The 24,920-nt window shown below is 41.3% G+C and overlaps 2 protein-coding genes and 2 long non-coding RNA genes across 6 annotated transcripts in view; 3 read left to right on the plus strand and 1 right to left on the minus strand.

The window, feature by feature from the left end:
* The window catches only part of stt3a (Dolichyl-diphosphooligosaccharide--protein glycosyltransferase subunit STT3A), a 35,790-nt gene extending 25,097 nt beyond the window's left edge, over positions 1-10,693 (plus strand). Inside the window, exon 17 of the mRNA XM_090191340.1 lies at positions 10,462-10,693. Coding sequence (XP_090047466.1) covers positions 10,462-10,476 — 15 coding nt within the window. The 3' untranslated portion in view covers positions 10,477-10,693. The remainder of the gene's footprint in view (positions 1-10,461) is intronic.
* A 2,376-nt stretch (positions 10,694-13,069) lies between these two features.
* Positions 13,070-18,827, plus strand: LOC110537455 (cytoskeleton-associated protein 2). 2 transcript variants are annotated; one of them, XM_021623515.3, is made up of 7 exons: positions 13,070-13,270; positions 13,651-13,718; positions 13,818-14,599; positions 16,895-17,249; positions 17,356-17,416; positions 17,597-17,867; positions 18,038-18,827. In XM_021623515.3, exons 2-7 carry the CDS (start codon positions 13,674-13,676, stop codon positions 18,312-18,314), a joined length of 1,791 nt encoding a protein of 596 aa, XP_021479190.2. In that variant the 5' UTR covers positions 13,070-13,270; positions 13,651-13,673; the 3' UTR covers positions 18,315-18,827. The 2 variants fall into 2 exon arrangements, with proteins under 2 accessions (XP_021479190.2, XP_021479192.2); XM_021623517.3 differs by having other exon boundaries at positions 13,266-13,489.
* LOC118937661 (uncharacterized) lies at positions 17,260-19,862 on the minus strand. The gene is made up of 2 exons (XR_005034946.2): positions 18,988-19,862; positions 17,260-18,341 (listed from the first exon to the last, which is right to left on the minus strand). It is a non-coding gene; the product is annotated as an uncharacterized LOC118937661 (long non-coding RNA).
* On the plus strand, positions 19,176-24,918 carry LOC149979148 (uncharacterized). 2 transcript variants are annotated; one of them, XR_016485039.1, is made up of 5 exons: positions 19,176-19,419; positions 19,960-20,080; positions 20,235-20,340; positions 20,438-20,474; positions 24,681-24,918. It is a non-coding gene; the product is annotated as an uncharacterized LOC149979148 (long non-coding RNA). The 2 variants fall into 2 exon arrangements; XR_016485040.1 differs by lacking the exon at positions 24,681-24,918 and adding an exon at positions 20,823-22,001.
* Positions 24,919-24,920: the final 2 nt, after the last annotated feature.

The following is a 24,920-nucleotide window of genomic DNA, read 5'->3' on the forward strand; positions in this document are numbered from 1 at the left end:
GTATTGCGTCAGACAACAACATTGACGAATACGCTGATTCGGTGTGCGAGTTCATTAGAACGTGCGTTGAAGATGTCGTTCCCATAGCAACGATTAAAACATTCCCTAACCAGAAACCGTGGATTGATGGCAGCATTCGCGTGAAACTGAAAGCACGAACCACTGCTTTTAATCAGGGCAAGGTGTCTGGTAACATGACCGAATACAAACAGTGTAGCTATTCCCTCCGCAACGCAATCAAACAAGCTAAGCGTCAGTACAGAGACAAAGTAGAATCTCAATTCAACGGCTCAGACACAAGAGGCATGTGGCAGGGTCTACAGTCAATCACGGACTACAGGAAGAAATCCAGCCCAGTCACGGTCCAGGATGTCCTGCTCCCAGGCAGACTAAATAACTTTTTTGCCCGCTTTGAGGACAATACAGTGCCACTGACACGGCCTGCAACGAAAACATGCGGTCTCTCCTTCACTGCAGCCGAGGTGAGTAAGACATTTAAACGTGTTAACCCTCGCAAGGCTGCAGGCCCAGACGGCATCCCCAGCCGCGCCCTCAGAGCATGCGCAGACCAGCTGGCCGGTGTGTTTACGGACATATTCAATCAATCCCTATACCAGTCTGCTGTTCCCACATGCTTCAAGAGGGCCACCATTGTTCCTGTTCCCAAGAAAGCTAAGGTAACTGAGCTAAACGACTACCGCCCCGTAGCACTCACTTCCGTCATCATGAAGTGCTTTGAGAGACTAGTCAAGGACCATATCACCTCCACCCTACCTGACACCCTAGACCCACTCCAATTTGCTTACCGCCCAAATAGGTTCACAGACGATGCAATCTCAACCACACTGCACACTGCCCTAACCCATCTGGACAAGAGGAATACCTATGTGAGAATGCTGTTCATTGACTACAGCTCGGCATTCAACACCATAGTACCCTCCAAGCTCGTCATCAAGCTCGAGACCCTGGGTCTCGACCCCGCCCTGTGCAACTGGGTACTGGACTTCCTGACGGGCCGACCCCAGGTGGTGAGGGTAGGCAACAACATCTCCTCCCCGCTGATCCTCAACACTGGGGCCCCACAAGGGTGCGTTCTGAGCCCTCTCCTGTACTCCCTGTTCACCCACGACTGCGTGGCCACGCACGCCTCCAACTCAATCATCAAGTTTGCGGACGACACAACAGTGGTAGGCTTGATTACCAACAACGACGAGACGGCCTACAGGGAGGAGGTGAGGGCCCTCGGAGTGTGGTGTCAGGAAAATAACCTCACACTCAACGTCAACAAAACTAAGGAGATGATTGTGGACTTCAGGAAACAGCAGAGGGAACACCCCCCTATCCACATCGATGGAACAGTAGTGGAGAGGGTAGCAAGTTTTATGTTCCCCGGCATACACATCACAGACAAACTGAATTGGTCCACTCACACAGACAGCATTGTGAAGAAGGCGCAGCAGCGCCTCTTCAACCTCAGGAGGCTGAAGAAATTTGGCTTGTCACCAAAAGCACTCACAAACTTCTACAGATGCACAATCGAGAGCATCCTGGCGGGCTGTATCATAGCCTGGTACGGCAACTGCTCCGCCCTCAACCGTAAGGCTCTCCAGAGGGTAGTGAGGTCTGCACAACGCATCACTGGGGGCAAACTACCTGCCCTCCAGGACACCTACACCACCCGATGTCACAGGAAGGCCATAAAGATCATCAAGGACATCAACCACCCGAGCCACTGCCTGTTCACCCCGCTTTCATCCAGAAGGCGAGGTCAGTACAGGTGCATCAAAGCTGGGACCGAGAGACTGAAAAACAGCTTCTATCTCAAGGCCATCAGACTGTTAAACAGCCACCACTAACATTGAGTGGCTGCTGCCAACACACTGACACTGACTCAACTCCAGCCACTTTAATAATGGGAAATGATGTAAATATATCACTAGCCACTTTAAACAATGCTACCTTATATAATGTTACTTACCCTACATTATTCATCTCATATGCATACGTATATACTGTACTCTATACCATCGACTGTATCCTTATGTAATACACGTATCACTAGCCACTTTAACTATGCCACTTTGTTTACATACTCATCTCATATGTATATACTGTACTCGATACCATCTACTGTATCTTGCCTATGCTGCTCTGTACCATCACTCATTCATATATCCTTATGTACATATTCTTTATCCCCTTACACTGTGTACAAGACAGTAGTTTTGGAATTGTTAGTTAGATTACTTGTTGGTTATTACTGCATTGTCGGAACTAGAAGCACAAGCATTTCGCTACACTCGCATTAACATCTGCTAACCATGTGTATGTGACAAATAAAATTTGATTTGATTTGTAGTTGTTCACATATTCTAAGTCAGAACCATCAAGAGTAGTGATGCTGGACGGGCGGGCAGGTGCAGGCAGCGATTGGTTGAAGAGCATGCATTTAGTTTTACTTGTATTTAAGAGCAGTTGGAGGCCACGGAAGGAGAGTTGTATGGCATTGAAGCTCGTCTGGAGGGTTGTTAACACAGTGTCCAAAGAAGGGCCAGAAGTATACAGAATGGTGTCGTCTGCGTAGAGGTGGATCAGATACTCACCAGCAGCAAGAGCGACATCATTGATTTGATTGGGATCTCTTTTAGTCCCCATTTGGACTAATCTTCCAAGAGTCCTTAACATTAAAATACAATTTATAATACAAAACACACTTTCACATAACACACTATTACAAACATAATTTACTAGCATAATGACCCAATAAATACTCAATCTAAAAAATATTGATTCTTCATCTACTATAGTCCCACAACATTTCTATATACTATATTTAAATTGTTTTAAAATAAATGTTTAAATGATATATTGAAAGGTTTCTAGTTTGCTCAGTTAATTTATTCAATTTCTTTATTGCTCTAAATCAAAATGTTCTTTTGCCTATTTCTCTTTTCTGTCTGGATAACGCATAGATGGTGGACAATCTATTCCTAGTATTCCTAGCTCTCACAATATTTGATGATGACATTTCTCTAAAACAGGCACAACCAAGTCAGAACAGTAGGCTATTTATGTCATCAACGTCTGGCATTCTATGGATTTATGGTGGTTTCAAGACAACTGGGAAAAAACAAGGTTGAATCATGACGTTAGTGATCTTCAGGTCGGAGCTCTATTAAGAGGCCAGAGTTCCCAACTTGGAATTCCGAGTCAGATGACCTTTCAAAACGTATCTTCCCAGTCGGAGTTCCCAGTTGTCTTGAACCACTGAAGTCTGAGATTTCCCAGTTCTGAGTTTCCAGTTGTTTTGAGCGCGACAGAAGTCATGCTGCATTGACAGCATGGCCAATGTAGAATGTTTATCCTTTTAAGCTTGGAAAAGAGACCCTTAAACCCAGACTTGGACCACACACAGTTAGCCAACGATTCCTGATTCACTGTCGAATTTGCGATTTCCAACTTGTTGTGTAATGTTTATGTCCAATAGCGGATAAGCTGCGATACGTTTTCAAAAGGATTTGCGCTAACCAAGGTTGCCAGGTGCACGGTGTATCCTCCGACACATTGGTGCGGCTGGCTTCCGGGTTGGAGGCGCGCTGTGTTAAGAAGCAGTGCGGCTGGTTGGGTTGTGTATCGGAGGACGCATGACTTTCAACCTTCGTCGAGCCCGTACGGGAGTTGTAGCGATGAGACAAGATAGTAGCTACTACAACAGTTGGATACCACGAAATTGGGGAGAAAAAAGGGGTAAAAAAAAAAGGAAGTTAGACCTATACCTCGGGAATAGAACAAAAACAAACACAACAATACACTCAACAATACAATACACTCCTTCACATATCACTTAAGTTGTATAACTTCAATTCAAACCCTCAAAAAACTGAATCCTCCCCCATGTTTTACACACATCTCTCCGTATGAGAGTAATGTAAAACAAAACAAAATAAATTGTAAAACAAAATTTCAACTAACCTAATCAAATTAAAATCAATAAACTAAAAAAAAACTCCACAAATAAAAATAATTTAACCCCTATGGTCATAGGAAAATAGACTTAAAGCAGCATACCCTTAGTTAAAAGCAATGCCCTCTCCCTCTTCACAGTGGTCCAAATTACAAATATGGCTAAGAAACATATTTACCAATTACACAAAATTATCTTGAAGGCAGTATTACATATTACCATAAATTCATTATCCAAATGGCTTTCCAATGCGGGTGATCAAGCCACAACGGAAAGTCATCCGAAGGTCATAGGTCATACAAAACCCTTCAAAGCAGTGTTTTTCACTATATTAAACAAATTGCAAACAATAGTCAACTAGTTCCAAAATGTTTGTATTTCCATGTTCCCAGAACATTCCTTTATCAAAAGAATTTGCGTGTGTAATGAAAACAAACAACTTCCAGGCCTTTAAGTGGGGGAGTGATACTCCCCCACTTAACATATTAGTTTACTAGTTTGGCCCAATCTTGCTTTTCAACATTCATACCCATTCAGTCTTCTGCCAACAGGATCTCATACTACTCAATCCAGCAATCACCCTGGAAACATTCCAGAGAGACAGTGAAATATCAATTTTCCCGGAGAAAACACAAAACACTTAGTTAGTTTTCATTACACTACATTGATTCAGTAACTCAAACGTGAACTATAAACCAAACCTAATGATAATTCCACTGTATCTCAAATCATTAATCATAAGTTTTAATCAACATCAATGTATATGTATGATACAGTGTTTAATTAAGTTAAATCAACTCCTAAAAAGAAACTTGAATCAGCAATCTAATAATTTCAACCTGTTGATATAAATTTAGTAAAAACAATCTTGATTTTTTTTTAAACAAATCTAAAATCTTTCAAAAGTTGACGCTGTCTCATCAGTGTAAAAATCAAAACAAACGTATTATTTTTTTCCCACTCATATCCACAAAGCTTTCATTCCCCAAAGGTCAATACTGTTCAGCACATCCATTAATGATCTTCCTTTAGTCTGTACAGGGTCTGAAGTTCCAATGTATGCAAATGATAGTGATAAATTCATGCAAATAACAAACTACACAAGAACTCACTACTATAATGGTTCAGATGACAAAATTGCTCAGAGACTCATGTTTACATCTCAATAAAATAAAACACAGTCTGCATGTTCCTCAAAAAACAACTACTGATGGAAAAAGCTCCTGGTGGTATCTGATTTTAAGTGCCAAGGCATCATACTTGCTTCCAACCTTTCTTTTAAAAAGCAAACAATAAAGGAACTCAAATAACCAAATTCAACCTAGCTAATTTCCCAAAACATATGAAATTGTTTTGACTATTGCGGTAACAACACTATAATTAAAATCTATGATACTCCCCCACTTAACATATTAGTTTACTAGTTTGGCCCAATCTTGCTTTTCAACATTCATACCCATTCAGTCTTCTGCCAACAGGCTCTCATACTACTCAATCCAGCAATCACCTGTAATGACCTGACATTGTTCCACATAATGGAAACATACTATAATGTTAGACTACATGAACTTTCCTGCTCAAATTAACTGCTGTTACTTAAACAATCAAACCAAGAATCAATAACCATCAGAATCTATTCTCACAATGTTTTACAGACTCACAACTTGACGTCCTATTTCTTTTCTCCCAGTGGGCAAAAATATAACCCCTCCCATTTCAACGTTTTTCCTTACCTCTATCGTAAGCTTTAAAACCAAATTTTATAACTTCCTCTTCTCTTTGCTCTTCACACTTATGAAATGTATCCTATTTCTTTAAAAATAACACACGCAGCGCCAAAAATTATAACATCAATAAATCCCGCAACTTCTCTCATACTGGGAAGAAAAAATATAACATGTTCAGACCTTAAGTGCAGTTAAATTTCAAATGTTTCACCCAGACGGAGATAATCCAATATGCGTTTTATAGTTACATCGTTAGGGTAAAATAACCAAAAGTGGACACACTCTAATCAGTTTCTAGAGCTCAATTTCCCAGATTTTGTAGATTATTTTAATAGTGCTTAAAACCTAATCTTTATCAAATTATCCATTTAAGATACCAACTCAAAACCTACGTACGTCTACGAATGGGTGGTTTAAATTGTATCTAAACATTCTCAGCATTACTTTATCAAATCTCTAGTAATTGATTATACACACATATCATTTATCATAATTTCAAATAATTCACAGAATCCATATAAAACTTAAGAAATCTTAGGTACTCACACAGAACTTTAAGGATCACCCACACAGGATTGGTCAGATGTTCACACAGAACTGGTCAGACGTCCACACAGAACATCAGAACATAAAAAGGTTTGCCCACACAGAGTCAACCCTACCCCGCTCACACAGAACGGTCCGACAACTATTACCTAGTGATCCCATAACAAAATACTCACACAGAGTAACCCAGGGCATACCTGGCTAGCACATTTAAAATAATTGGAATTCACCACCTCTGAGGGTCACTTAGACAATCACACAGACGCACAGAATGAGGTCCTTCTTCAAATAGGGCTTCACCAAATGCCGTGTTTTCACCTAGAACGCACAGTCCCTTTGGCCCCTCACTCCGACAGACTTCACCAAATCCCCACTGTGATCAATTCAGTGTCAGGACGGCTCTTGGTCACTCGCAACCGGACAGTGGCAGAGTATATTTTGAGTACACAAACCCTCAGATTACTCTCCCCTGACTCGGCCCTGCTTACGCAGCCAAGGTGCCTTCCTTACAAAGGAATTCACGCTCAGAGTATACGTAACAGGCATAATTAAAAAACTCGACTTCAAATCTGCTCACCTTTTTCTTTAAAAAAAACTCAGTTCGAGATGTGGTATCCACTCGGCTCGCTTCCTCTCAGATCAAAGGTTGGTCCATCTGCTTCGTTCCCGAAGTGTGGTTTCCCTAAGATCCCAAGTTTAGGGGATCCCTCGTGCACAATTTATTTACCTAGATCGTCAGGAACGGTCACCGAGTGAAGATTCACATCCCCTCCTCGTCGCCAAATGTCGTGGAAATTTCCTGTATTTACCAAATCATGAGAGCAAACCACACACAAGTCAGAGTTAGTTATCACAAAGTCCATATTTAATTATATGAGCTCCATCACAACCCGGTGACTCTCGGATCAATTCAGTGTCTATAAATGAATTCTCTGAGAGTCCCTTACACATTGCAACTGAGATCCTTTATAGCAAAGACACACATAGCCAGACAGCATTGGCATAATTTATCGTTCAGCTTTGTCTCCTAAACTATGCTCTTTTCTCAAACTCAGAACCTAAACAAATCAACAGGCATATATCAAATCCATCCTATCTTGACAAGATCACAGAGACACATTGACTGGCACACAGACATTGTGGAGCCAAGAGATACACGCTTGACCCTTTCCCCTCTCTCCGGCCCAAGCAACTTAGTCTTGACAGAGAACAGATACTGCAACCCCGCCACAGTATTATACAAAAATAAACATTCTGATGAGAAGTAACTTATAAACATATGATGAATATAAAACATCTTACCTATGTTACCAACTAATTCAGATTTTTCCCCAACATGCTCCAGATACTCAACTAGTCTAAAGGCCAGTTTTATTGCTTCTTTAAATCAGCACAACAGTTTTCAGCTGTGCTAACATAATAGCAAAAGGGTTTTCTAATGATCAGTTAGCCTTTTAAAATGATCAACTTGGATTAGAAAACACAACGTGCCATTTAAACACAGGAGGGAAGGTTGCTGATAATGGGCCTCCATACTAGAGGTCGACCGATTAATCGGAATGGCCGATTAATTAGGGCCAATTTCAAGTTTTTATAACAATCGGAAATTGGTATTTTTGGACACCGATTTTTATTTGTTTATACCTTTATTTAACTAGGCAAGTCAGTTAAGAACACATTCTTATTTTCAATGACGGCCTAGGAACGGTGGGTTAACTGCCTTGTTCAGGGGCAGAACGACAGATTTTTACCTTGTCAGCTCGGGGATTTAATCTTGCAACCTTACGGTTAACTAGTCCAACACTCTAACCACCTGCCTTACATTGCACTCCACGAGGAGCCTGCCTGTTACGCGAATGCAGTAAGAAGCCAAGGTAAGTTGCTAGCTAGCATGAAACTTATCTTATAAAAAACAATCAATCATAATCACTAGTTAACTACACATGGTTGATGATATTACTAGTTTATCTAGCATGTCCTGCGTTGCATATAATCGATGCGGTGCGCATTCGCGAAAAAGGACTGTCGTTGCTCCAACGTGTACCTAACCATAAACATCAATACCTTTCTTAAAATGTACACAAGTATATATTATTAAACCTGTATATTTTGTTAATATTGCCTGCTAACATGAATTTCTTTTAACTAGGGAAATTGTGTCACTTCTCTTGCAATAGAGTCAGGGTATATGCAGCAGTACGGGACGCCTGGCTCGTTGCAAACTAATTTGCCCGAATTTTACGTTATTATGACATAACATTGAAGGTTGTGCAATGTAACAGGAATATTTAGACTTATGGATGCCACCCGTTAGATAACCGTTAGAACGATTCCGTATTTCACTGACAGAATAAACGTTTCGTTTTCGAAATGATAGTTTCCGGATTCGACCATATTAATGACCAAAGGCTCGTATTTCTGTGTGTTATTATGTTATAATTAAGTCTATGATTTGATATAGCAGTCTGACTGAGCGATGGTAGGTAGCAGCAGGCTCGTACGCATTCATTCAAACAGCACTTTTGTGCGTTTTGCCAGCAGCTCTTCACAATGCTTCAATCATTGAGCTGTTTATGACTTCAAGCCTATCAACTCCCGAGATTAGGCTGTGTAACCGATGTGAAATGGCTAGCTAGTTAGCGGGGTGCGCGCTAATAGCGTTTCAATCGGTGACGTCACTCGCTCTGAGACTTGGAGTAGTTGTTCCCCATGCTCTGCAAGGGCCGTGGATTTTGTGGCGCGATGGGTAACAATGCTTCGAGGGTGGCTGTTGTCGATGTGTTCCTGGTTCGAGCCCAGGTAGGGGCGAGAAGAGGGACGGAAGCTATACTGTTACATTGGCAATACTAAAGTGCCTATAAGAACATCCAATAGTCAAAGGTGAAATACAAATGGTATGAAATACAAATGGTATAGAGAAAAATAGTAATCCTATAATAACTACAACCTAAAACTTCTTACCTGGGAATATTGAAGACTCATGTTAAAAGGAACCACCAGCTTTCATTAGTTCTCATGTTCTGAGCAAGGAACTTAAACGTTAGCTTTTTTACATGGCACATATTGCACTTTTACTTTCTTCTCCAACACTTTGTTTTTGCATTATTTAAACCAAATTGAACATGTTTCATTATTCATTTGAGTCTAAATTGATTTGATTGATGTATTATATTAAGTTAAAATAAGTGTTTCTTCAGTATTGTTGTAATTGTCATTATTACAAATAAATTAAAATAAAAAACTAGGCCGATTAATCGGTATCTGCTTTTTTTGGCCCTCCAATAATCGGTATCGGCGTTGATAAAATCATAATCTACTCCATACGCCTATGTAGATATTCCATTAAAAATCAGCCATTTCCAGCTACAATAGTCATTTACAACATTAACAATGTCTACACTGTATTTGTAATCAATTTTCTGTTATTTTAATGGACAAAAAATGTGCTTTTCTTTCAAAAACAAGGACATTTCTAACTGACCCCAAACTTTTGAATGGTAGTGTATATATTGAGGGCTGATTATGTTTTGGAAATGTGAAGATAGGAATTCCAAAGTAGGAACCTCTGTATCTGATAGAAAATTGCTTATGTGTGGTGTGGCAGTGGGGAAGGTGAAGGTTATCGCAGTGTTCTGTGTTGTATGCATGGATTTGGAAATTAACCTGGAAGAATCCATTGGAGGGTTTGGTCAGGATATCTAGGAGGTATGTGTATTTGTAGATGAAGGTTGCAGTATATTAATGTTGTAAATGGACATGAGAGTTTTTTTTAAACAGGAGCCAAGTAGTTAAGAGGAGGTTGCTATCTTGCAAATTTGGGATGATGTGTAATTTGTGTTAGGTAGGAAGTGTATGTACTGGCTCACACAATATTGTAGCAAATGAGATATGTGTAAATTAAACTGTATTATAGTGTCACATTTGCTCCTGCAACGCCCTCTACTGCTCATCCTGTGTCTCCTTGACCTGCCGCCACTCCCCCAGTACTCTCTCCCTCTGTGTGTGTGATTGTGTGTGGGGAGACAGGTGTGCTGGAGTCAGAGCAGATCCCCACCAGCTGCAACCTGTTCCGTAATCAAGACCTCTACAAATACTCAGCCCTGCCACTTCCACACTGCCAGATTGTAATCTCTGCTCAGTCAGGCGGTTTCTAGCCATATGTTATTATTCAGATCCTGTTGTGCCCGTTTTCCCTGCCTGACGCTGTTTTCCTCTCCACAACAGTTCTGCCCGCTCTGACTCTGGTCCCTGTCTCCAGTTCTATGTCTCGTCATCCTGCTACTCTGTCCTGGATTCCCAACTCTATTACTCCCTTGGATTCCCCTCCGGACCTACTTACCCTGTTTCAACCCTTCTTGCTCCAGACTCCAGCCTCAGCCTCTGAAGGTCAGAGCTTCCCCTGACCTGCACTCCATCTCCGCCTTGTTTCAATAAATACCTTGGTTACATCATCTCACTCTCCTCGTCTGAGCCTGCTCTGGGGTTCCCCTGTTCCACTCCGCGAAACATATAGCGTTAGGAAGCAAGCCTGATGAACCAAAACCACTCATCTGTCTGATGCCAATGGACTTCAGCACTTTAATGCCGACAAAGCACTTTCAGACTCATGTACGCTACTTTACCATTTTAGGATTTCTATGTTCAGTATTTCACACACACACACACACACACACACACATATTCTATATAATGTTATTATGTTTATCTATTGATCATCTTTACACTTTGTGTTGCTCTTATAAACAAACTATATATTTAAGGTGTGTGTGTGCATGCTATATTTAAAGCCAATTTATGCTTAATCCGCAGGGATGGCAATTGCGGAGCATCCGGAGGCATGCAGAGACCACATACCACATTGCTGTTTCCTCCCAAATGTTTAACAATGCGGAGGGCTCCGCATTGACATGATTGGTTGACTGTAGGTGAGGGCCAGAGGTCCTATATAAAGAACTCACTTCCTTGACAACTTCCTTTACAGCAGCTCTGTGCTGCTCTGCAAAGCACGAGAAGTATGAATGCCTTGACTTCTGCAGAGGCCGTACCACTGTAAATGCTGCACAGCCAATGCAGACGTTGGATTGACCATGCACCGCCTTTAACCCCTTCAGAGGGTACGACACAGTCTGACACATCTCACTCTCTCACACACACACACAGAGGTTAGACCCTTCAGGTACATATTGGGAAACACACACTGCCCCCTTACCTCACTCTCACACACACACAGAAATAAAGCTCATAAGATTCTCGGTGCAGAATTTAAGCCTTTCTGTGAGCTCATCCATTCCTGTGTGCGTGTTACCTGTAGGAATTGGTCTAGATGATGCAGCAGCTCCATGTCTATGGATGTTATTCTCTACTGAACATGTGTGGGATATGAGGGATTGTAAATCCAGCGTCTATGGAGAATGAAGATTATACACAGAGTCAAATGCAAAGTCAATTTAGCTAATCGCACATTACACACTGCACCTGTCTCTCTCTAGAAAAACAGGGAAATCTGGCATTATACTCTTGTATATACAGAGCCATACCATGCAAGGCAAGGAAGGGCAGCAGTGTTGTGCCAGCCTATATGTGATGTGTCTCAATCTCACCCATACGCAGTATGCCCACCTATTTCTCTATACTAATTACCATTGAGAATGATTGAACAATTCAGCGATCTTAATTCCTTTAATCTCTGCCATTGGTAGGTGGAGGGAAGGACCAGCTATAGCTTGCTACATACACCATATAGACAATTGATAATGAATCTATACTCACCTGATGGCAGAGAGGGTAATGTTCAAAACTTGGTATGTCAAGCCGTGTTAGCTGGGGCTGGATAGTCTTGAGCGATCCTTGGACAGTGTACACATACACCTGACAGCTAGCTAGCTTTAGCTCGATGTTTGGTGGTTTTTAATATAAGTCTTGTCTGTCAATACATCTACCAAGCATTGAAGGCATGCAGCTAGCTAGCTAAATAACTAACGTTATTATAACTAACCTGGCGAAAGCTAGCTTGAGTGATGGTCAGGTAAGTAACGTTAGATAGAGTCACACAGATTCTACTTTGAAACCGCTAGAACACATACCCTGTGGCAGGCCCTCCTCCCCAGGCCCACACTGTCTCTGTTCATTAATTCAATCTTGTGAACGACATTGAAAAATAAATGAATTCATGCAGTCAAAATTATTATCCATCTTAGTAGTTAAAGTTTGGGTTCTACTAAGCTATAGTACATGGACTTGTTTTAAGGTCATACCAAGGATAATTTTGCAATGTGATTTTGAATTTTAAGACCCAATGAAGTATCAAAAAATATTTCAAATGGTGGACTCCAAGTTGTAGAAACATCTCACGGATGATCAATGGAAACAGAATGCACCTGAGCTCAATTTCAAGTCTCATTTTCTATTTTGTAAAATGTTATTAACACATTTCCTTTAAAAACAGCTCATACATTTTTTACATCATTTCATACATACAAACGGCAACAAAGCATAAAACACAGCATTTGAAAGTTACATTTAAATTTGTTAAAATGTACATGTTAAAATTACATTAAAATCAATAAAAACAACATAGCATACTTGTAATTACCATCTTCACACTTGGTTATGAACGCAGCAATACACAATTGATCTCGGTCAATAAAGCAGCATGTAGGTGATTCTGAAGTTGGATTACCGTAAGGGCGTTAATCAGTCTATACATTTTTTTTTATACAAGTTATGTCAAATGTTGTCTTCCTCTCTGGTCTGGGTGTAGCAGTCAGACAGTATTTTAGGAATTCTATTATGGTTCAAACATTCAAAAGTACAGACGTATGCCTTCATCGCAGATGAACCCGCCCAAACCTCCTCCAAATTGTCCTATGACCTAATCTCGAGACATTCGATTGGCTAAATTGAGTTTTCCCGACAACATCTCGACCAATCTCATTTTCCGTAATACAGCGCCAATGTTGAATCGGGGTTTGTTTTGCGAGGGACGTTTTAGCTGGCGGTTTTTATTTTTGTCTACAATACATTGAATCAGAAGGTAAGCGCGATTTGAAATTGTCTACTATTATCTACTTTGCTATTGAAATGGACACCCGTATTTTGAAGTTTTTCAGCTAGCTAATACATTTAGCCAGTTTAATCTACGTTTTGCAAGCCAACGTGGTCGAAAAAACGGCTTTCGGCTAGCTATCTAACAATACTAATATCAAAGAGTATTATTATTATCATTATTACTAGAGGCTAAGCTGCTAGTTAGGTGGGTAACTAGCCATATAGATGACTAAACAGAGAAGACATTTTAGTAGTCAGCTAACGTTATACAAGCTGAATTCCTTTGTAAAACACATTTTTTTCCCCTGGCTTTTTAACTATTTATTCATGCTCTGTTACTGAACAAGTATATTTGTAAATATTTAGGGGGTCTGCCATTTGTGACACCAATGACAATGGATACAGTTACACGAAAGAACACCAACTTCAAAAAGGTAATGTAGCTCTTTTTTTCTCTCTTTTTTCTGTTAGGCCTACTACTTTTTTGTACAATGTATTATTTCTTGTTTCTTTGTCCTGTCTGCTATTATTAGGGTAACAAAGAGAATGCCAGACCAGCAAGTGGAACCACTAAGCCCTTTATTACCAGAGCTGCTCCTACTAAAACAGTGGCAGCTCCATCTGCCCCTCTGCATTCCAAGAGCAATAAAAAGGATGACTTGGGAAAGGGAGAAGATGCTCTGAAGAAGGTCAAGATGGCAACAGCTGGCGATACAAAGAGACGCAACACTTTCAGCCAAACCTTACTCACCAAACAGGCTGTCAGACAGAGAAAACTGGTTGCAGAGGCCTCAGAGCCAGCTACCGTCCCAGCTAAACCTGTCCCTGGCACCTACAAAGGCAAGGTTGTCCAATCCAAAATAAGCTCCTTCAGGAAGCCTAGTGGCCTGGAGGGAGGGGTAGAAAGCAAAGCTGCTACCAAGACCTCGGCACCCAAAGCTGAAAGCCAAAGGCCTGGGAATTTGACAAAGATCAGGCCCAAAGCTGTTGATGACTTGCCTCAGCGTTCCATGTTCAAGCCCCCTCAAATATGTCAACCCTCAAAATCCAAGTCTGTGTCCAATGGGCCTCCTCCAGTCTCCAAGTGCCCAGCCACATGCCGTCCAACAGGCTTTTGCTCTGCAGTCCCTCCTGCCAGAATGGCTCTACTTACCACAGCTCTCCAAAGTTCCAGTAGGTCTGCCATGACATCAAAGGGGAAAGAGCTGCCACAGAGAACCAAGCCTAAGATGACAACTGACAAAGTTCGCAAGCCTCTGGTTGCCAGCACCCTAAGCCAGTACAGGGCTACCACAGAGACTGCTGAAGAGAAAAGGTTTGTCATTTTTGTTTAACATTCTTGAATTGTCCAATAACTGATATTTTTGGTACTTTTGTCTACTGCTCAAAATAGTTGTAACCAGTGGTGTAAAGTACTTAAGTAAAAATACTTTAAAGTACTACTTAAGTAGTTTTTTGGGTTATCTGTACTTTACTATATATATATTTTTGACAACTTTTAATTTAACTTTTGAATTCCTAAAGAAAATAATGTACTTTTTACTCCATGCATTTTCCCTGACCCGCAAAAGTGCCCATTACATTTTGAAATCTTAACGGGTCAGGAAAATGGTCCAATTCACACACTTATCAAGACAACATCACTGGTCATCCCTACTGCCTCTGATCTGGTCAATCAATAAACACATGATTTGTTTGTAAATTATGTCTGCGTGTTGTAGTGTGTCCCCGGTTATGTGTAAATTCATATTTTTTTTAAACTTAAATTGTGCCGTTTTAGTTCATATATATAGATATATAGATATAGATAGATAGATAGATATACTGCTCAAGAAAATAAAGGGAACACTAAATAACACATCCTAGATCTGAATGAAATATTCTTATTAAATACTTTTTTCTTTACATAGTTGAATGTGCTGACAACAATCACACACAAATTATCAATGGAACTCAAATTTATCAACCCACGGAGGTCTGGATTTGGAGTCACACTCAAAATTAAAGTGGAAAACCACACTACAGGCTGATCCAACTTTGATGTAATGTCCTTAAAACAAGTCAAAATGAGGCTCAGTAGTGTGTGTGTGGCCTCCATGTGCCTGTATGACCTCCCTACAACGCCTGGGCATGCTCCTGATGAGGTGGCGGATGGTCTCCTGAGGGATCTCCTTCCAGACCTGGACTAATGCAGCCGCCAACTCCTGGACAGTCTGTGGTGCAACGTGGCGTTGGTGGATGGAGCGAGACATGATGTCCCAGATGTGCTCAATTGATTTCAGATCTGGGGAACGAGCGGGCCAGTCCATAGCATCAATGCCTTCCTCTTGCAGGAACTGCTGACACACTCCAGCCACATGAGGTCTTGCATTAGGAGGAACCCAGGGCCAACCGCACCAGAATATGGTCTCACAAGGGGTCTGAGGATCTCATCTCGGTACCTAATGGCAGTCAGGCTACCTCTGGCGAGAACATGGAGGGCCCTGTGCGGCCCCCCAAAGAAATGCCACCCCACACCATGACTGACCCACCGCCAAACCGGTCATGCTGGAGGATGTTGCAGGCAGCAGAACATTCTCCACGGCGTCTCCAGACTCTGGCACGTCTGTCACATGTGCTCAGTGTGAACCTGCTTTAATCTGTGAAGAGCACAGGGCGCCAGTGGCGAATTTGCCAATCTTGGTGTTCTCTGGCAAATGCCAAACGTCCTGCACGGTGTTGGGCTGTAAGCACAACCCCCACCTGTGGACATCGGGCCCTCATACCACCCTCATGGAGTCTGTTTCCTGGTGTACTGGCCTCTCTCCTGGTAGCGCCTCCATGCTCTGGACACTACGCTGACAGACACAGCAAACCTTCTTGCCACAGCTCGCATTGATGTGCCATCCTGGATGAGCTGCACTACCTGAGCCACTTGTGTGGGTTGTAGACTCCGTCTCATGCTACCACTAGAGTGAAAGCACTGCCAGCATTCAAAAGTGACCAAAACATCAGCCACGAAGCATAGGAACTGAGAAGTGGTCTGTGGTCACCACCTGCAGAACCACTCCTTTATTGGGGGTGTCTTGCTAAATGCCTATAATTTCCACCTGTTGTCTATTCCATTTGCACAACAGCATGTGCAATTTATTGTCAATCAGTGTTGCTTCCTAAGTGGACAGTTTGATTTCACAGAAGTGTGATTGACTTGGAGTTACATTGTGTTGTTTAAGTGTTCTCTTTATTTTTTTGAGCAGTGTGTGTGTGTGTGTATATATATATATATATATATATATATATATATATATATATATATATATATATATATATATATATATATATATATATATATATATATATTAATATATACACACACACACAATTTGAAATTATTTTTACTTTTAACTTTTGATACTTACGTATATTTTTGCAATTACATTTACTTTTGATACTTAAGTATATTTAAAACCAAATTATTTTAGACTTTTACTCAGGTAGTATTTTACTGAGTGACTTTCGCTTTTACTTGTCATTTTCTATTAAGTTATCTTTTTATTTTTACTCAAGTATGACAATTGGATACTTTTTCCACCACTGGTTTTAACTGATGTTTTTAATCATTGACTGCCAGAGCAAAGCTGGCGGAGTGGCTGGCATCCAAGGGAAAGACTCTGAAAAGGCCTCCCATATCGGCAGTGGCACTCCCAAAGTATAAACCAGCTGTGCAGCCCGAGCCTGAAGTCCACGCAGTATCCACAGCCTTCTCATCACAAAAGACCAATGTTGAGCCTCATTTCTCTGATCAGACGTCACAACAACCTGGTCCTGAGCCTGAACCGACTGTTCGGCCTAAAAATGACCAGGTGGTCCCTGAGCAGGAGGCAGCCTGTGCCTCAACTCCACTGATAATGAACACGACGCTGGACTTGCTTGACAACTCTGATACATATTTTCTCCCTATTGATCCAGAGGTTCAAATGAATGATGTAAGAAACATTCTTTGTTTAGTAATTTATTTTTTTGGTACTGTAATTTTTTTCATCAAAATTCTTAAATATAACCTAACCACCACTGTCTTGTATCTTATCACAGGTTGTGGTCAACCTTTGTGATGCTTTGGAGGCATTGGAGACGCCCTCAGCAAGTGTGGATGGTAAGTTTTGTGGTCAGTGCATTTACATTCACAGTAAACAGTCAAATTTACTTGCTCACTTGGCATCATCTGCCTGATTCAAATCATGCAACTGTAAGGTTCAAATCATGCAAGAGTAACATTTTATCATGTTAACTTTATTCATGTGTTATTCATTGGTGTGTTCTTTTTTTCTTTTAGAGCCACATGAGAAAAAGGAATCTGAAGAGAAAATTGTGGAGGCTGAGACAAATTATGGATTTGAAGAGAGGAATGAGTTTGCTGAGAATAATTTTGACAGGTCTGAAGAAGTGAAAAGTGAAGTAGGAGAGGGAGCTTCAGAGCAGAAAGTAAGGAAGGGTTATATTGAGGAAGTTGATAGTGATTATGATGACGAATGCTTGATGGAGACTACACCAGAGGGAGCCTCCATAGTGAAATACAATCTGAAGACAACGCCATACCTTCAAAGGTGATATTTCTTATCTTAAATACCTATTTTAAAATCACTTCCATACAATTATTGGAAATACTGGAGGTCATGGAGAACATCACTACTTCACATCTCTATATTGAAATGTATATTAAACTGAACATGGCTGTCAACTAACCACACAATTCTGTCTATCTTTCCCCTTCTAGTGTTAAGAGAACAATCAACACTGAAGCATGTGCAAGTGGTTCCAAGCGAAAAAACACCATCAAAGATCTGAAGTTCCTGACACCAGTCCGTCGTTCCTGTCGTATCCAGCGCAAGTCATCCCACCTGCCTGGGATGCTGACAGACCACGACACCTGTGTGTCCTCACTGGCAGAGCTGGTGAATCTGGACGACGATGCCAGTGCTTACATCTACAGGAGGAACCCTGCTCTCCTGGAGGACCTGCCTGACCATCCCAAAGACCTGGAGAGGATCTGAGTCTTTGGATGAGTGGGATGAGGAGGTCTGAAAATGAATAGAAAAAATATGGAACTGATGGGCACTTTACAAAGGGGTTTTAAAATAATGAAAATAGATTATTTGCTGTTTTACCATCCATAATGGTTGTTAATCCAAATTGTGATAATATGGGCTTTGTGTGGCAAGATTTACTAATACAATAAGACTGGGTGCCTCAATTCGGCATGCCTTTTTCTGTTTTCTGTTGTTACTTCTCATAAGGAAGGGACATTTGCCATAGCTTGATCTGCTACACCTTCACTTTTATTCGCTGTATGCATTCTCTCTGCTGTCTTACTGTGTTTGTTTTATGAATGTATTGTTTATTTTAATGCAGAGTTGATCATTTATCTATCACTAGGTTTCTACCATAGATAAATTACGTACAGCACACCTTTTATCACCTTCAAATCATCTGGTAGGAAATAAAGAAATGTGTGTTGTACATCCAGGAAAAGTGACACTATTCAATAAAATTATACCAAAATGGTTCTCTGGTGGAATTATTACCTTTGAAATGGGAAATCATGCAATAACATACCTTAACAAAGAAATGTATTCATTGATTACTCACTGGATCCAACTAACCTTCTTTTGGACTGTAATTTTAGTCAAATAGGGATATGGTAAGTTAAAAAATACTGTCCTATACCTGGCTAACGAGTTTCGGAGGGCCAAACATGAACCATGTCAAAACTCCTTTGAAATGTCTTGTGTGGATAGTTGTGCAGGCATGTGTTGATCCGAAGGGCGCAAGGAAAGCTAATATCAGTATTGGAACCCTGAGGTGATATGAACAGGACAGTGACAAACATGCGTACTGAGTTACGTTAGCAAAGCATTGTGGGAAGGCCGTGATTTAATCGCGCGTCGCGTTGATTCCTCCAGGCCACATAAAGCACTGTTGCGTGTGAGTCCATTTTTTCCTAATTTCTGGATAAATTAATATTGAAGTAAATTACTTTTGAAAAGCATTATACTACCATAAGCAAACCATGGCAAACTTTTGCGCAGCTCCAAATTGCACCATAAAAAGTAATAGGTCAGCATCGCTATTCTTCAGGTTTCCAATGCACACTGAAAGGTACGTTAAGACGGTCTTCCATGCTTGACTTTGCACGTTATTAAGCTAACTAACGTTAGCTGTCAGCTAAATATGTGCACTGTGCAAGCTATTTGGCTAGCTTGTAGCTAGTTTTGCAGCATGCTAGCAGAATAATAGTATAACCAGACTTTTGGGGTTTGCAAATCAGTACGTTATTAAAACATACAGCAAGCTGCTTGCTAGTGTTACACAATGTTTTAGTTTGCATGTTATTGTCAACACAGCACACAATGTTATTGTGTGATTATACCATTAACTATAGCAATCATGTCTTCAGTATTTTAATAACTAGTTATTCAATCTCATTCAATGATCGCTAAATATATAAATGAGAACTGTTTTTTTATAAAAAAAAAAAAAAGTTGTATCCATGAGGAGCTCTTACAGGAAGTCAGAGAGGGTTGTTTTTCTCATTGGTCACTGACGTCAGTGTTTGAATAACTCGTTCTTAATGTTCAATCTCATTAAATGAAGCTAAATGTATGAATGAGAATGGTTTGTTTTGTCTGTTCTGCACAGATGCAAGCAGTGGGTGGAAAACTGTCATGGCAAGGATCTTGAAGATAAAACACCTGATCAGCTGAACAGACACTACAGACTTTGTGCTAAGCAATTTGAACCATCTGTGATTTGTAAAGCAGTAAGTGATACTGATGCAATTTGCTTGGCATTTGTTTTGGCCTAGCTGAAACGTTTAACATTTGAAATTGATGTAGTTGAACAGAGATGTGTACTTATTTAGTGCTACACACACCCATCAAATAGGTAGTTTAATAAATCGTTCATATTTCCAGAGTTCCTACAGGACAAGGTTGGTGTGGCATTATCCTTCAGCCATCTTTGATTTATCAAGCCAGCTCAATAAGCCACAGAGTAGGCAACACGAGGATTAAAGACCTGGTAGGGGTTTCTTTTCCATTTAACAAATCTCTAGTCATACTCAATGTATTGAAATCAAACAGCTTGTTATTGTTTCTCTTGCTATTATATTCTACAGAGTGAAGATGAAGCAAGGCAAATGAAATTGAGGAAAAGTAAGTTGTGCATCTTATGTTGAGGCTGTTTCAATGTACAGTGTATTCAAACCCCTTGACTTTTCCACATTTTGTTGCATTAGCCTTATTCTAAAATTATTAAATTAATTTTTTTTCCTCAATCTACACAATACCCCATAATGAGAGCAAAAACAGGTTTTTAGAAATGTTTGCAAATTTATTTAAAATAAAACTGAAATATCACATTTAAATAAGTATTCGGACTCTTTACTCAGTACTTTGTTGAAGCAACTTCAACAGCGATTACAGCCTCGAGTCTTCTTGGGTATGACGCTACAAGCTTGGCACACCTGTATTTGAGGAGTTTCTCCCATTCTTTCTCTGCAGATTCTCTCAAGCTCTGTCTGGTTGGATGGGGAGCGTTGCTGTACAGCTATTTACAGATCTCTCCAGAAATGTTTGATCGGTTCAAGTCCGGGCTCTGGATGGCCCACTCAAGGACAGAGATTTGTCCCAAAGCCACTCCTGTGTTGTCCTGTTGGAAGGTGAACCTTCGCCCCTGTCTGAGGTCCTGAGCACTCTGGAGCAGGTTTTCATCAAGGAGCTCTCTGTACTTTGCTCCGTACATCTTTCCCTCAATCCTGACTTGTCTCCCTGCCACTGAAAACATCCCCATAGCATGATGATTATGCTGCCACCACCACCGTGTTTCACCGTAGGGATGGTGCGAGGTTTCCTCCAGACGTGATGCTTGGCATTCGGGCTAAAGAGTTCAATCTTGGTTTCATCAGACCAGAGAATCTTGTTTTTCATGATCCTTTAGGTGCCTTTTGGCAAATTCTAAGCGGGCTGTCATGTGCCCTTCACTGAGGAGTGGCTTCCATCTGGTCACTGTATTGGCCTGAATGGTGGAGTGCTGCAGAGGAAATGGTTGTCCTTCTGGAAGGTTCTCCCATCTCCAGAGGAAATCTGGAGCTCTGTCAGAGTGACCATCAGGTTCTTGGTCACCTCTTTGACCAATGCCCTTCTCCACTGATTGCTCAGTTTGGCCTGGTGACCAGCTCTAGGAAGAGTCTTGGTGGTTCCAAACGTCTTACATTTAGGAATGATGGAGGCCACTGTGTTCTCGGGGACCTTCAAATCTGCAGATTTTTTTTGGTACCCTTCCCCAGATCTGTGCCTCGACACAATCTTGTCTCTGCGCTCTATGGACAATTCCTTCAACCTCATGGCTAGGTTTTTGCTCTGACATTCACTGTCAACTGTGGGACCTTTATATAGACAGGTTTGTGCCTTTCCAAATAATGTCCAATCAATTGAATTTACCACAGGTGGACTCCAATAAAGTTGCAGTAACACCAAGGAAGATCAAAGGAAACGATGCACCTGAGCTTAATTTCGAGTCTCATAGCAAAGGGTCTGAATACGTATTTAAATATGCTATTTTTTATTTGTAATACATCAACAACAAAAAATATAACCTCTCTTCTCTTTGTCATTATGGGGAATTGGGTGTAAATTGAGGGGGGGATTATTTCAATTTTAGAATAAAGCTGTAACATAAAATGTGGATAAAGTCAAGGGGTCTGAATACTTTCTGAATGCTTTGCAATGCAATAATATTCTAGGTTTAAATTGAATGACTAGTATGGATGTATTTCCCTTTTCATCATGAGACAATGCCCTATCACTGAGGCTAGGTAACACGGTCACCACCGATTAAATCCATGATTATCGAAAACTTCAACAAGCATTTCTCAATGGCTGGCCATGCCTTCCTCCTGGCTACTCCAACCTCGGGCCAACAGCTCCCCCCCCTGCAGCTACTCGTCCAAGCCTCTCCAGCTTCTCCTTTATCCAAATCCAGATAGCAGATGTTCTGAAAGAGCTGCAAAACCTGGACCCGTACAAATCAGCTGGGCTTGACAATCTGGACCCTCTATTTCTGAAACTATCCGCCGCCATTGTCGCAACCCCTATTACCAGCCTGTTCAACCTCTCTTTCATATCGTCTAAGATCCCCAAGGATTGGAAAGCTGACGCAGTCATCCCCCTCTTCAAAGGGGGAGACACCCTGGACCCAAACTGTTACAGACCTATATCCATCCTGCCTATCTAAGGTCTTCGAAAGTCAACAAACAGGTCACTGACCATCTCGAATCCCACCGTACCTTCTCCGCTGTGCAATCTGGTTTCCGAGCCGGTCACGGGTGCACCTCAGCCACGCTCAAGGTACTAAACGATATCATAACCGCCATCGATAAAAGACAGTACTGTGCAGCCGTTTTCATCGACCTGGCCAAAGCTTTCGACTCTGTCAATCACCATATTCTTATCGGCAGACTCAGTAGCCTCGGTTTTTCTAATGACTGCCTTGCCTGGTTCACCAACTACGTTGCAGACAGAGTTCAGTGTGTCAAATCGGAGGGCACGTTGTCCAGTCCTCTGGCAGTCTCTATGGGGGTGCCACAGGGTTCAATTCTCGGGCCGACTATTTTCTCTGTATATATCAATGATGTTGCTCTTGCTGCGGGCGATTCCCTGATCCACCTCTACGCAGACACCGTTCTGTATACTTCTGGCCCTTCCTTGGACACTGTGCTATCTAACCTCCAAACGAGCTTCAATGCCATACAACACTCCTTCCGCTGCCTCCAACTGCTCTTAAACGCTAGTAAAACCAAATGCATGCTTTTCAACCGTTCGCTGCCTGCACCCGCACGCCCGACTAGCATCACCACCCTGGATGGTTCCGACCTAGAATATGTGGACATCTATAAGTACCTAGGTGTCTGGCTAGACTGCAAACTCTCCTTCCAGACTCATATCAAACATCTCCAATCCAAAATCAAATCTAGAGTCGGCTTTCTATTTCGCAACAAAGCCTCCTTCACTCACGCCGCAAAACTTACCCTAGTAAAACTGACTATCCTACCGATCCTCGACTTCGGCGATGTCATCTACAAAATAGCCTCCAATACTCTACTCAGCAAACTGGATGCAGTTTATCACAGTGCCATCCATTTTGTTACTAAAGCACCTTATACCACCCACCACTGCGACCTGTATGCTCTAGTCGGCTGGTCCTCGCTACATACAGTGCATTGCGAAAGTATTCGGCCCCCTTGAACTTTGCGACCTTTTGCCACATTTCAGGCTTCAAACATAAAGATATAAAACTGTATTTTTTTGTGAAGAATCAACAACAAGTGGGACACAATCATGAAGTGGAACGACATTTATTGGATATTTCAAACTTTTTTAACAAATCAAAAACTGAAAAATTGGGCGTGCAAAATTATTCAGCCCCCTTAAGTTAATACTTTGTAGCGCCACCTTTTGCTGCGATTACAGCTGTAAGTCGCTTGGGGTATGTCTCTATCAGTTTTGTACATCGAGAGACTGACATTTTTTCCCATTCCTCCTTGCAAAACAGCTCGAGCTCAGTGAGGTTGGATGGAGAGCATTTGTGAACAGCAGTTTTCAGTTCTTTCCATAGATTCTCGATTGGATTCAGGTCTGGACTTTGACTTGGCCATTCTAACATCTACAAGTCCATGCTAGGTAAAGCTCCGCCTTATCTCAGTTCACTGGTCACGATGGCTACACCCACCCATAGCACGCGCTCCAGCAGGTGTATCTCACTGATCATCCCTAAAGCCAACACCTCATTTGGCCGCCTTTCGTTCCAGTTCTCTGCTGCCTGTGACTGGAACGAATGGCAAAAATCTCTGAAGTTGGAGACTTTTATCTCCCTCACCAACTTCAAACATCTGCTATCTGAGCAGCTAACCGATCGCTGCAGCTGTACATAGTCTATCGGTAAATAGCCCACCCAATTTTACCTACCTCATCCCCATACTGTTTTTATTTATTTACTTTTCTGCTCTTTTGCACACCAATATTGCTACCTGTACATGACCATCTGATCATTTATCACTCCAGTGTTAATCTGCAAAATTGTAATTATTCGCCTACCTCATGCCTTTTGCACACAATGTATATAGACTCTTTTTTTTCTACTGTGTTATTGACTTGTTAATTGTTTACTCCATGTGTAACTCTGTGTTGTCTGTTCACACTGCTATGCTTTATCTTGGCCAGGTCGCAGTTGTAAATGAGAACTTGTTCTCAACTAGCCTACCTGGTTAAATAAAGGTGAAATAAAAAAATATCACAGGACCCACATAAGCAAAAAGTTACACTAATCTTATTTTTAATCAATATTACTTTATTTTCCTATAGAGGACTCTGTGGACCAATCAAAGACTAGCAAAGATGATGGTGAAGGCCAAGATGACTCTGAGACAAACCACCCCCCCTAGCTGACCTCTGAGGAGAAGAAGCACAGAGAATATCTCAAATCACTATTTGAAGTTTTTCTGGTGTTGTGGAAACAGAACATACCTCTGAATAGACATACTGAGGAGTGCGACGGTCTCACTCCAAGCAACTTCCAGACATTGTTGGCGTACCGAATGAGGT

Source organism: Oncorhynchus mykiss, chromosome 12, assembly GCF_057628025.1.
Source record: "Oncorhynchus mykiss isolate SJ-2025 chromosome 12, ASM5762802v1, whole genome shotgun sequence".
NCBI classification, from domain to species: Eukaryota; Metazoa; Chordata; class Actinopteri; order Salmoniformes; family Salmonidae; genus Oncorhynchus; species Oncorhynchus mykiss.

What these genes read in the sequence shown, in the direction of transcription:
- LOC110537455 (XM_021623515.3), top strand. Translation starts at nt 13,674, where the DNA reads ATGACAATGGATACAGTTACACGAAAGAACACCAACTTCAAAAAG. An exon ending in AGAACACCAACTTCAAAAAG is followed by an intron (nt 13,719 to 13,817) that starts GTAATGTAGCTC and finishes TGCTATTATTAG; the next exon opens with GGTAACAAAGAGAATGCCAG. An exon ending in CAGAGGTTCAAATGAATGAT is followed by an intron (nt 17,250 to 17,355) that starts GTAAGAAACATT and finishes ATCTTATCACAG; the next exon opens with GTTGTGGTCAACCTTTGTGA.